Here is a 13,556-nt window from a genome sequence, read left to right on the forward strand (position 1 = left end):
ATGCCTTCTTCTCTATTCCTTTGGCCGCAGAATGCAAGCCACAGTTTGCCTTCACCTGGAGGGGCATTCAGTATACTTGGAACCGTTTGCCCCAGGGGTGGAAACACAGCCCAACCATTTGCCATGGGTTGGTCCAAACTGTACTGGAACAGGGTGGTGCTCCTGAACACCTGCAGTACATTGGTGACATTGTTGTGTGGGGTGATACAGCAGAAGAAGTTTTCACAAAAGGAGAGCAGATAATCCGGATTCTTCTACAAGCTGGCTTTGCTATTAAGCGAAGCAAAGTAAAAGGACCTGCCCAGGAAATTCAGTTCTTAGGTATAAAGTGGCAGGATGGACGTCGTCACATCCCAGCAGATGTGATCGACAAAATCACTGCCATGTCTCCACCAACTAGCAAGAAAGAGACACAATCTTTCCTGGGTGCAGTGGGCTTTTGGAGGATGCACATTCCAAACTACAGCCTCATTGTAAGCCCCCTTTATCAGGTGACGCGGAAGAAGAATGATTTTGCATGGGGCCCAGAGCAGCAGCAGGCTTTTGAACAGATTAAACAAGAGATAGCCCGTGCTGTAGCCCTGGGGCCAGTACGGACTGGACAGGATGTAAAGAACATCCTCTACACTGCTGCTGGAGAGAAAGGCCCCACTTGGAGTTTGTGGCAAAGAGCCTCAGGAGAGACCCGAGGCCGACCCCTGGGATTCTGGAGTCGATCATATAAGGGGTCTGAAGAGTGCTACACTCCAACTGAGAAGGAGATCTTAGCCGCGTATGAGGGGGTTCGGGCTGCTTCCGAAGTAGTTGGGACTGAAACACAGCTCCTTTTGGCACCTCGACTGCCAGTGTTGAACTGGATGTTCAAAGGACAGGTTCCCTCCACCCATCATGCTACCGATGTCACCTGGAGCAAGTGGATTACGCTGATTACACAGCGAGCGCGAATGCGAAACCTCAATCGTCCAGGAATCCTAGAGGTAATCATGGACTGGCCTGAAGATAAAAAGTTTGGAACATCACCAGCAGAAGAGGTATCACGTGCTAAAGAGGCCCCACCATACAACGAATTACCAGAAAATGAAAAGAAATATGCCCTATTCACTGACGGATCATGTCGCATTGTAGGGAAGCATCGCAAATGGAAAGCTGCTGTGTGGAGCCCCACACGACAGGTTGCAGAGGCCACTGAAGGTAAGGGAGAATCAAGTCAGTTTGCAGAGGTAAAAGCTGTCCAGCTGGCCTTAGATGTTGCTGAACGGGAGAGGTGGCCAATGCTGTATCTTTATGCTGACTCATGGATGGTGGCAAATGCCTTATGGGGGTGGTTACAGCAGTGGGAACAAAATAACTGGCAACGGAGGGGAAAATCTGTTTGGGCCGCTGAACTATGGAAGGACATTGCTTCCCGAACAAAGAATATGGTTGTAAAGGTGCGTCATGTGGATGCACATGTGCCCAAAAGTCGGGCTACTGAAGAACAACAAAACAACCATCAGGTAGATAAAGCTGCTAGAATTGAGGTGGCTCAAATCGACTTGGATTGGCAGAATAAGGGCGAATTATTTCTAGCTCGATGGGCTCATGAGACCTCAGGCCATCAAGGAAGAGACGCAACATATAAGTGGGCCAGAGACCGAGGGGTGGACTTAACCATGGACACTATTGCGCAGATTATTCATGATTGTGAAACATGTGCCATAATTAAACAAGCCAGAAGGATGAAACCTCTCTGGGAGGAAGGGCGATGGCAAAAGTATAAATATGGGGAGGCGTGGCAGGTTGATTATATCACCTTGCCACGATCTCGCAGTGGTAAGTGTTATGTACTCACTATGGTAGAGGCAACCACTGGGTGGCTTGAAACATACGCAGTACCCCATGCAACTGCTCGAAACACCATATTAGGTCTTGAGAAACAAGTCCTGTGGCGACATGGCACCCCTGAAAGAATTGAATCTGATAATGGGACACATTTCAAAAATTCTCTTATAAATACTTGGGCCAAAGATCATGGCATTGAGTGGATTTATCATATTCCCTACCATGCACCAGCTTCTGGTAAAACTGAACGATATAATGGGTTGTTGAAAACTATGTTGAAAGCAATGGGTGGCGGAACATTTAAGCACTGGGAGAAGAATCTGGCAGAAGCCACTTGGTTGGTCAATACTAGAGGATCTGTCAATCGTGATGGTCCTAGTCAATCTAGCCCCCTACACACTGTAGAAGGAGATAAGGTCCCTGTTATACATGTAAAGAACATGTTGGGAAAAGCTGTTTGGGTCCTTCCAGCTTCTGGAAAGGGCAAACCTATCCGTGGAACTGTCTTTGCCCAGGGACCTGGGTGCACTTGGTGGGTAATGCAGAAGGATGGGGATGTTCAATGTGTGCCACAAGGGAATTTGATGCTGGGGGAGTGCAGTCAATAATTTTATGTATCTATATATATATGTTTGCATGTGTAGTGTATTTTAGTTATTATAGTTGTACATTTAGTTATGTTACATGCAATTCTACTATTTAGCTATCATAATTTTACATACGTGTATATATATGTATATATATGTATATATTAACCATGATGTAATAATGTAGAATAAGGGGTGGAATGTCATGGTTTTGTAATTTTGTAATTTTGCTATCAGTATTCCACATCATAACATCATGTCAAGTATGGATACTTCTGTTGAATGTGCAGTCCACAGAAGAAGACTACATATCCCAGAGAACAACAGGAGTAACAATAAGTCACGGGACCAGGACTCTATATAATCTCGTTCCCAGGCTGGAGTGCCCTCCTTCTTCTCTCGAACTTCTCGGAGAGTGGGAAGCGTTCCAGCCGTGTCGCATAGAGTTCACAGTAGGCCTCTCGGTTTTCGGGGACTCTCTCTCTTTGTTTCGTTCGATTTTGTTAGCCTTAATTATATTATATTGTGTTATCTTGTATTTCGATATCATATTTAGTAAAATAAGTTTTTCCTCCTTAGATTGTCGCTGTTTTATCCCACTCCCCTTTTCCCCCTCCTTTCCGGGCCCCGGGGGGGGGTGTGGGGTGGCTTCCCCTGTCACGGGCATAGGTAAATCTAAGTAACACGTGACAGTATTCCACATCAGAACATCATGTGGAGCACAGAGAAGAACTACACATCCCAGAGGACCTCAGTTTCAATAAGACTGTATTATATTGTGTAATCTTACATCCCAACATCATAGTTAGTAAGGTAAGTCTCCACCTTAGATTGTTGCTGCTGCTCTGTTTGTTTCCCTGAGCCCAGCTCCCGTCTCCCTACCCCTTTTTCCTTCCCATTAATGGGGGGCGGGGAGCCCATAGGCCTGCTAACCCCAGTCATGGACATAGATTGATCTAGATAACATAATGACACACTCCTGTGTGGATGCTCTGATGCAGCATCAGTTCAGAACTCCCTTTGAAGCTCTTACCACACTCAGGACACTTTCAGGGTATTTCTTTTGTGTGGATGTGCTGGTGGCGCTTCAAATCAGAACTCCTTTTGAAGCTATTCCCACACTCAGTACATTTAAATGGTCTCTCTCCCATGTGGATAAACTGATGGGAAGAGAAGCTGGAACTCCATTTGAAGCTTTTCCCACACTCAATACATTTAAAGGGTTTGTCTCCCGAGTGGACATTCTGGTGCAGTTTCAATTTAGAACTGCTTATGAAGGCCTTCCCACACTCAGTGCACTGAAAGGGTTTTACTCCTGTATGGATGCGCTGGTGGCACTTCAGTTCAGAATTGCTTTTGAAGCTCTTCCCACACTCAGGGCACGTATAGGGTTTCTCTCCCGTATGGATGCGCTGGTGGCACTTCAAAAAAGAACTGCTGGCGAAGCTCTTCCCACACTCAGTGCACTTAGACAGTTTCACTCCTGTGTGGATGCGCTGGTGGCGCTTCAAATCATAACTCCCTTTGAAACTCTTCCCACACTTAGGACATATAAAGGGTCTCTCTCCCATGTGGACGCGCTGATGGGAAGAGAAGCTGGAACTCCATTTGAAGCCTTTCCCACACTCAGGGCACTTAAATGGTTTGTCTCCTGAGTGGACATTCTGGTGCAATTTCAATACAGAACTGCTTTTGAAGCTCTTCCTACACTCAGGACACTGAAAGGGTTTCAGTCCTGTGTGGATGCGTTGATGGCACTTCAAAACAGAACTGATTTTGAAGCTCTTCCCACACTCAAAGCACTTATATAGTCTCACTCCTGTGTGGGTGCGCAGGTGGAGCGTCAATTCAGAGCTGCTCCTGAAGCTGTTACCACACTCAGTGCACTTAAATGGTCTCTCTCCTGTGTGGATGCGATGGTGTTGGGAGAACTTGGAACTGCTTTTGAAGCTCTTCCCGCACATAGAACACTTATATGGTTTCTCTCCTGTGTGGATGCGCAGGTGCATCTTCAATTCATAGCTGCTTCTAAAGCTCTTCCCACACTCAGTACACTTAAATGGTCTCTCTCCTGTGTGGACGCGATAGTGGTAGATGAGGCTGGAACTGTTTTTGAAGCTCTTCCCACACTCAAGGCATTTATATGGTCGCTCTCCTGTGTGGACACGTTGGTGTCTTTTGAGTTTAGAACTACATTTAAAGCTCTTCCCACACTCAGGGCACTTGTACATTCTCTCTCTTCTGTGGATACACTGGTGGGAAGTGAGGCTCCCACTGTCCGTGAAATTCTTTCCACAATCAGAGCACTCGGAGGCTCTCTCTCCTGTGTACATGCACTGCTGGCCAGTGGGGTGGACTCTCCTTTTCATGCTCTCTGCAGAATCACAGAACTCGTAATGCCTCTTTGCTGAGTGCATGCACTGGTGGTTAGTGATGCTGGAATCTGTTTTAAAGCTTTTCTCACACTCAGTGCACGGATTCTGCTTTTTCATCTGGCACGCATCCTTGCTCCTGGTTTCCTCAGGCTGCTTTGGACCTATGGTGAAGTCCACTGGGTTCCTCAATGTCATTCCCAGACGCTTTCCCAGGGGCTTCTTGATGTGCTCACCCGGCCCATGCTGCAGGCCTTCATGGGCATCCCTTCTGATTTCTTCCATAGAGATGTGACCCCACTGTCTATCTGCTACACAACTTCTCTGCAGAACCTCCTTTGCATTTTTGATCCCATCAGCTGCTGGATGACAGACAAAATGCAGCAATAGCACACGGTGCCCAACATAAAACACAGGCAGAGAAGGCTCTTACAGCCCCAACATTCCCCTTCCCTCCACCATCTCACCTGGGATGAGGTCTCCTGGCATGGCCTCAGGGCTACGCACATCTGGGATCCAGGGGTCTTCCCCACTTTCAAGCAGGGAGATCACCACGGGCTTGGGGCCTGGAAATGGAGCTTCAGGGAGAGAAACGGGGAACAAGAGAGCATTTCCATCATGCTGGCACACTGCCTGTTCAACAGCTCCACTCTGTCTCCCTCCGCATGGACAAACCACCCCTTGGGCCTGAATGTTGGAGCAAAGAATGATTTGACATCTGAACATTATGAAGGGATATTTTTCTTATATGTTCAACAGGTCATCAGCACCACTGTGTCCCTCCCCAAGGAGAAACCACCATTTGGGCCTGAATGACACCACGCCTACAGCTTCCCTTGGAGCAAAGAATGCTTTGACATCTCTGAACATTGTGAAGGGATATTTTTTCTTTCAAATTAACTTTAAAACAGATTATTTTCTTACAATCTACCAGTGGTCAAGGCATCAAAATGTTGATGGCAATTGCATGTAAAATCCTCAATTCCATAGCAGTAACCAGGGATTCATCTGTGAGCTGGAGCTGGTGGCACCAAGCAACACTCAACACAAGGGCTGGTTTTCTACCTCCTGGCTGATGCCTCCTTGCCAGCACTGACTCTGCAGCTTTGATCACAGTGCCGTGCATACTAATCCCTTCTGAAACTCATGCTTCTCAGTATCTCCTTTCTTGCTGGCACTGTGGTGTTAGTCAATATGTAGCTGCATGACAATTATTCAAGGCCCAGCTTGCAGAGGCTCATTCTGCACAGTTAAAGGTGCCCTAACAAGGAGGAAAGGCAGACAAGCTCTCACCCAGCGAGGCCACGCACTGGTACGTCTCCAGCATCACATCCCGGTAGAGCGCTCGCTGCGCAGGGTCCAGCAGCGCCCACTCCTCCCTGCTGAAATACACGGCCACCTCCTCAAAGCTCACGGGCTCCTGCAAGCAAAGAGGCTCCCTGCTGGGAACAGCCAAGGCCCAGGCAAACCGCTCGCACAGGACAGAACCTCCCATCCCAGCCGCTTCTCTGTCCCCAGCACACACACGCTGGCTGAGAGCACCTCCCTCTTCCCCTGCATTCACATCCCTGGCCCTTTGGCCTCTCCTGCCTGCTTCCCCAGCCCCTACCTCAGCTAGATGTGTTGCAGACATTTGCTGCTCTCCTGCAGGCTGGGATGATCACGGCTGGAAGGCAGAAGTTGAACTGGAGCCTGCAGGGAGAAGAGAAATGGCAGGGGAGCTGTGAGGGAATGCAGCAGTCCCAGTCCCAGCTCAGCCCTTCTGCAGGGCGCTGCCTGGGCTTACAGAGGAAGACAATGAGCTGCAGTACAGGAAACAGCCTAGCTCAAAGAGATAAACTGCCACAAAGCTGTTTCATACTGGGAGGCTGATGCAACTGGTAGCAGACACTTAGTTCAACAGCTGAGACTGAGCTGGGGACTTAACGATAAAAGCAAGGCAAGGAGGCAGCCATCTTATCCCAAAACAGGGAGCAGCACAAGTGCCCCTCCAGCTCTGCTGCACAGCAGCAGGCTGCACCACAGGACCTGCCTTCAAACAGGGCTCTCTGCAGCTCACACCTGCACAGAGATCCCTTGCAGCTTGACGTCAAGACTCCTCCTCAGTACAGATCTTCTCTAAGGCACCTGTGGTTACTTTGGAGCTTTAATGTGCTCTATAAGGCTCTGCCTTAGTGGGACCGTTTGATTCCTTCCACACAAAGCCTTGAGCAAGTTTGGGACTAGGAGAGGATCCAGCCACATCCTAGCTCCTTACCTCTGTGGTCTGAAGACATGAGAAAGAAAGGGGAAGTACTCTGAGCCTCGTGACTCAATGGGATGGCCTCCTGTAGCTGTGCGTGTAACCCTACCCTCTATGCAGTAAATAACCAAGTGTATCCAGTCACTTCAGAAGGGGAGTTTTATTGGAGGTCTGAGTGGAGAAGAAAGTTGAGGACATACAACAAGGACAGGCTGTGCTGACTGGGGGATCTTTTGACTGACTGCAAGCACGTCTAAATGGGACGGCTACCCAGGAAAGAGCTGCAAAAATACTGTTAGAAAATGGTATGGCCATCCAACCATCCAGCAGGAGGTGCAGAAAAGCACCTGGTTCATGGAAGAACACTGTGAATGCAGCCCCCAACACACAAACACAGCAAGCCTCAGCGCAGATGGCAGCTGCCAGCAGAGCAGCCTGCTAGAGCACAGCCTCTACAGATCTGTGAGAGGAACACCTGGTGGCAAATGGATTAAATCCTCTGGCAGATGTCTGTACATCCTCTCAGGAGTGGAAGTAGCCTTGGGCTTGCTGAAATCAACCAAGCCCTCATAAAAGGGTTGGGAAAAGTACTTTGTGAAGGAAAATGATGTAGTTCTCAAAACCACCTGCTGCTGATGTTACCTAAAAGTGATGAGGGCTCACATTCCTTGTGTAAGGAAGTGCAAAATGGCGAGGAGTCAACTGGATTTTACACACTTCTCAAATAAACGGGATGGCTTACTTAAACACAGAAACAAATCAATAAAACATCCAAAAAACTCCTGAAAAGAGAGAGTATCTGACAGCACTGCAGCCAAACCAGCCTGTGACGGTCACTACCACAACCAGACAATGCTGTGCTGGGAATTTTAACCGAACCAGGAAGGCAACTGACCAAATAGTAGCAGTGCTAAACAGAATAATTATGGCATCGTGGACTTATTCCTCTTTGTGATGCCAAAGACAATGCACAACACACCAGGAAACACTCCAGCAATAACAGATGAAAGGCCATAAAACTGCAGTACATCGACTGCGCTCATTAGCAGGGAACGCTCTCAGCAGCGCGTGCCCTTTGCAGAAGGCACCTGGGCTGTGCTTTACTGACCTGCTGCTGCTCGGCCATGTTCTCAACGCGTGCTCCAGTCAGCCCACAGGCTGCCAGCTTCTCATCGTCTGTTCCAGAGCCCAGTGCCGGAGCTGCTGCAGATGCTGAACGTGCTCAGGGCCCGCAGCTGTGTGCTCAAGGCATCTGCAGCTGCCGGGACAGCCTGAACAAAAGCCTTGCCAGGGCTTTGCACAACCCCAGCTGAGCCATCAGGCAAGCGCTCAGCAAACAAAAGGTAACGCCATTTCAAGGGTCGCCAGAGGCACGTGTTGCCCGCAGGGTCCCCGAAGGGAAGCTGGGAACTGCCGGGGAGGAGGAGCAGGGGGAGTGCAAATTTCCACTTGGAGGCTTCACATTAAGGCACTCCAAAGGAGGCATCGGGGGGTTTAAAGCTTCCATCAATCCACTCGTGCACAGCTGCAGAGCGAGGCCGTCTCGTGTCTCCCGTGGCCCAGAGGAAGAACTGCAGTCCCAGCTGCGCTGTGTTACAGAGATCCAACCGGGCAGCAGAGCACGCTGACCTCCTCTGCTCCCTTCCTCACTGTCCCAGCTCCCAGCCCGTTCCCGTGCCCCTCGGAGCCCAGCCCGGGCTGCATGAACTGCCGCCCTGGTTGCAGCCCGTCTGGGCCAGCAAACCTGCTGCGCTGAGCGGGAGCTGGAGCCGGGACCAGGGTCCCGCCTGGGGTACGGCAGTGCGGGTTCCGCCCTGTCCGGGGCCGCTCCCCGCTCCTCTCCCGGTGCTGCTGGCAGGGGGCAGGAAGCGTGCGCTCCTCTGCACGAGCCACGAAGGGCACCTACCTTGGGTGCGGAGCAGGCTGCTCCCAGCTCTGGTGCAGGTAGCCGGGCTCCTCGGAGTCGCGTAGAGCAGAGGATGCCCTCAGCCCGGAGCTGGCCGCAGGACGGCCTTGGTGCACCTCCTGCCACCGCGGTGCTGCCCGGATGGCTTCCAGACAGGCTCTCGCCTCTTCCGCACAGGCTCAGGAAGGCAGGAATTCCCACAACGAGCACGCCCCGAGCCGGCTGCCAGGCGCTCGGCAGTTACAGAGCTCGTTCTGCATCCGGGGGAGGGGTGTAGGGGAGGACGGTGAGAGGAAGGGAGGAATGGGGGCTGTGTTTTGTTACGCTAATGAAGCATCGCTTTCTGCCGGCTCTCTTTGCTTCCTTCGGTGGGGACATTCGCACACCCTTGTGGTCAGGCATCCCTCCCTTGCTGTCCTGGCGTTCCTGTTACTCCTAACCCCCACGAGTATGTCCCAGCAAGATGTAATCTCAGGTACAGCACCAGAGGACATTGTATGTTGAACACAACTCTTGCAATGGAACCGAGCTGTGGGTTGCAGCTTTACCCAAAAGCTGCGGTAAGAATACGACTATCCCCAGATCCTTTTCTAAGGGTCCTAATAAGTCTTCTGTGAAGCAATACTATGGAGTTCTGTGTGGGTTTTTGGTCTGTATGGTTGTCTGTTATAGATTCCCGTGTCAAAACCGTGTCAAAACCATCAAATCTTGTGATTTAAATAAAGGGATAGCTTTATTCAATTAAGGAAGGTGGTAAAGTGAGCAAAACAGAGCTGGGTGCTGAGGGGAGTCTGTACTCCGCCAGGGTGGCAATTTGAACAAAGGTTCTGCATTTGTACAGTTGTTATCTCTTTTATATATTCCAGTCATTCTTGTGGCTGTGCAGGTTATTGCTGCGGTCGTAGAGTGTTGTGGGGGTGAAAGTCAGCAGTCTTTTCCGTTATTCTTTGGTTATTTTCTAGCAGCTTATGTGCCCTGGCAATATGTAGTTTGCAGTGCTTGCTGCTTCTTAGTTTCCCTGCTTTACAACACGATTTACATTTTACAACACTGTTTACATTCCAGGACTCCTGAGAAAGCACCACTGAGTTTCATTTGACTAACAAACTTAACCCTTACCTATCACAATCTCCCTTTTTCTATTTAATCCTGATTTTGTTCATTAAATCGTTTTACTGCTTCTTTAGCCCTTTGGAGGGTAGATTCATCCTCTTCCTTGCTACTGATACGTTCATATTCTTTTCTTACTAACATTAAATAGGCTGTTTCTAACCGACCCTTAACAATAGCAATAAGTGTATTGAACAGAAATGGTCCAAGAGTTAGTCTCAGGATTAATAAAATAAGAGGTCCCGCTAAAGTGGACAGCAAGGTAGTCAGCCAGGGAGAACAGTCAAACATTGATTCATACCAGCTTTGTTGCATCTCTCTCCTTTCTCCATTTTTCTAGTCCCTCTCGTAGTTTGGTCACTGTTTCTCTTACAACCCAAGTTTGGCAGCTTATACACAGCACTCCTCTCAAAGTGCGGTACACATCCCCCTCCCGCTGTAAAAAGATAAAGTCTAATGTATTGGGGTTGACCCTACGTACCCAGTGCAATACATTCCAAATTGCCACAGATACCAACTGACTGCCATACATTTTGTGGGAATCAAGTGTTGTTTCTGCATTTAGAACAAGATACGAGTATTTCGTTTAAAGCTCTCAGCATCTAAGTGAAGCAATTTGTAGTTATTAAAAATTAGATTAAAGTCATACATACAAAGACTGCAGCTCATTTCTGTCCAGCCATCTGAAATAGAACTACTGATTTTCGGTGCTGGACAAACAAGACCTGAGTAATAAAGGATCCAAAGAGGAGAAGTTAAAATAATTAACTGTATAACTGTATAAACTAACACAATGTATATATATATATATATATAAGTCGTGATATACCTATACAAAAGTATAATTGAGGGTATGTGGAATTGTAACTGAGGGTACAAATAGTGGAATAGTGTTCAAAGGAAAATGGGTTAAGGAGAAAGTGAGTTTATCTGCGCTGGTATGAGAGATTCTGTAGATATTCAAGACCCATCTGGGCGCCTACCTGTGCAACATGGTATAGGGAACTTGCTTTGACAGGGGGTTTGGACTCGATGATCTCTAGAGGTCCCTTCCAACACCTACAATTCTGTGATTCTGTGAGAGTAATCCCCCTTCATTGTTCCCTCCCCCAGCAGGAACTTTTAAAGTGTGAGAGAGCCAGGGAAAGAGACTGCTGCTGTAAACAGGGAAGGGGGAGGTGGAGAGGACGGGGCAATGGAAGTGAGAATAGCCATCATGTGCAGAGATCTAGGAAACCTGAAATCCCAGTGTTAGCACTGGACACCTCTGGAGAGAAGGAGGCGAAAGTGAAATAGGATGTTAGTAGCTTATGTAATGATGAGAGTTTGGAAAATAAGAAAGTTTGGGACAGACACAGGCAGAAGAAAGAAGGACTGGCAAGGTATAAAAGGAATGTCAGGACGGAAGAGTGGTGAATGATATGAAAACTAACCAAAACAAAACTGATTGACGTACATATAGAAAAGGAACTGGGAATAAGAACAGCTCTTACTGTTGTGGTGTTAGAATAAGGCAGTAGGACCCAGACATCCCCTCATGGAGAGGCGAGGGGGGATGGGGTCTTGAACAGCCCAGGGTGGGCTCCTCCCCACTGGAAGGAAAGCAGTGTGCAAACTGCAATGGGAAATTGCATCGAGGAAAGCAGGATAAAGAGGTTCATTTTCTGGTGGATATTGATGCTTCTCAGAAGTTATTGCCCAACAAGAAAAGGTTTCCTTTTTTGGACTAATTAAATATAAGCTAAGAAAACAAGTAGGAATACAGAAATTCTTGTACCTGCCAGGTTACTCTGGCAAGAAATTGAATAAAACTGGAGCTAAGAGTGCGACGATATTGACTGATTAAAAACTGTAACTCTGGCTTTAACACAAAGTGGGCAAAACATTGTGTCATGGTTTTGTAATGTTGCTGTCAATATTCCACATCATAACATTATGTGCAGTGTGGATCATTAGAAGCTTCATACTCCTGTTTTGTGGAATAACAACGTTCCGAATACTCATCTCTCAGAAGAAAACTACATATCCCAGAGGACTTCATGGCCAGAGATAAGTCACACGCAGAGGACATATTTATAATCTTGCTCCCAGGCTGGAGCTCTCTTTTTTGGGCTGGGGGCCCTACGGGGCAGCAGCCCTCTGTCATTCCCAAAGGTAAATCTAGGTAACCTGTGACAGATTTTGGTGGAGATGGCGGGCATAAGCTGCTGCTGTTTAGCTTTTAGAACAAATCTCTCTTTGCTCTCAGAGAGCTTTGTTAGGGGAGTGATATCTTTTCATAGCTGCTCACTGAGAGTGTGACCTTGAAAGTCCAGGCAAACTGTCAACATTCAGGAGTAGCTGTAAACTCTGAGCATTGCTGTCTTGCTTTTGTAAAGAAAACAAAGGGATTTCTTTCTCTCCCAGAGCACAGCTAGCTAGCTCTGACTTTTACAGCACCTGCCAGCTACTGCCAGCTATGAGTCTGCTCTTTATTTTAGGAGCACTGCATAGGGGATTCAAAGCCATCATGTTCTTTGGAACTTATTGGCCCCTTCTTAATTTTTGGATTTCTTGTTATAGAATATATGCATTATACAACCAAGTAAGGGCATTGATGGAGACACCTGCCTGCTACTTCTATGCAATGTGGTATGATGTGAATTTTGACACTTGCATCCCAGATGAAATAGTTAATTTTACAATGACTAATTTCACAATTGCTAATTTCACAGCAGCTAATTTTACAAACACCACGATGTTCAATCCGGTTTAGGCTGCCTTATCAGATTGCCGCACAGTTTTTGAAAACCGAGTTAGTGTTCATACTCGTGTTCATACTCATGTTCACGTCATGCGTCATGTTCACGTTCTATGCGGAAGTCCCCTCCAAAACCAGAAAATGCTGACTGGCAAGGAATATGGAAAGGTTTAGGAAAAATCTTAGAAGCGTGGGGACCGGCAATGTCATGGGATTTCACTCTTGAACACCTGAGGGACCCTGAGAAATTGAGTATTTGAGTCAGAGATCTAAGGAGGTAAACCATACTTGGGGTTTGGTTTATGCTTACTGTACTCTGTATAATACTACCCAAGAGAGAGAGTGTTTCCTATCTGAGGTTCAAGCCTCAAAAAAAAAATAAACCCCAAGTCAACTCTGATCAGTCACAGAAGGCACCAGTAACAATATCAGTTGCCCCTGTGGAAGGAAGAAATGGAAACAGGTGTCCTTGTGTCTAGGATGAGAAGAAGGAGAAGCAGAGGAGGAGGCAGCAGAAGATCCAGGTAGGGGGTCTGGATTGGCACTGAGAAATGCAAAAAAACAAAACAAAACAAAACAAAAAAAAACTAAGAGGCACGAAGAAGAGAGTGATGAGGAGGAAATCTCTATTACCATTCATCAACCTCTGAAGATGGATGAATTCCAAGGCTCAAGAAAGGAGTTTACATGGCATCAAAATGAAGGTCTCTTGCCTTATCGATTCGCTGCTGGGACAACGGGGCCAACAGCCTGTCTCTAGCTGGTAATGAATCTCACC

General features: G+C 47.8%; 1 protein-coding gene across 1 annotated transcript; it reads right to left on the reverse strand.

Moving 5' to 3' along the window:
* Positions 1 to 3,159: 3,159 nt before the first annotated feature.
* Positions 3,160 to 12,880, reverse strand: LOC146756694 (uncharacterized). The gene is made up of 5 exons (XM_085524248.1): positions 12,847 to 12,880; positions 10,520 to 10,593; positions 10,340 to 10,474; positions 5,248 to 5,467; positions 3,160 to 5,142 (listed from the first exon to the last, which is right to left on the reverse strand). The coding sequence occupies exons 1-5, from the start codon at positions 12,878 to 12,880 to the stop codon at positions 3,458 to 3,460; spliced, it is 2,148 nt and encodes a 715-aa protein (XP_085380374.1). The 3' UTR covers positions 3,160 to 3,457.
* Between the last annotated feature and the right edge of the window lie 676 nt (positions 12,881 to 13,556).

The sequence above is a fragment of the Coturnix japonica genome, chromosome 26 (genome assembly GCF_054131305.1).
Source record: "Coturnix japonica strain WE chromosome 26, WE-NBRP24, whole genome shotgun sequence".
Lineage (NCBI taxonomy): Eukaryota > Metazoa > Chordata > Aves > Galliformes > Phasianidae > Coturnix > Coturnix japonica.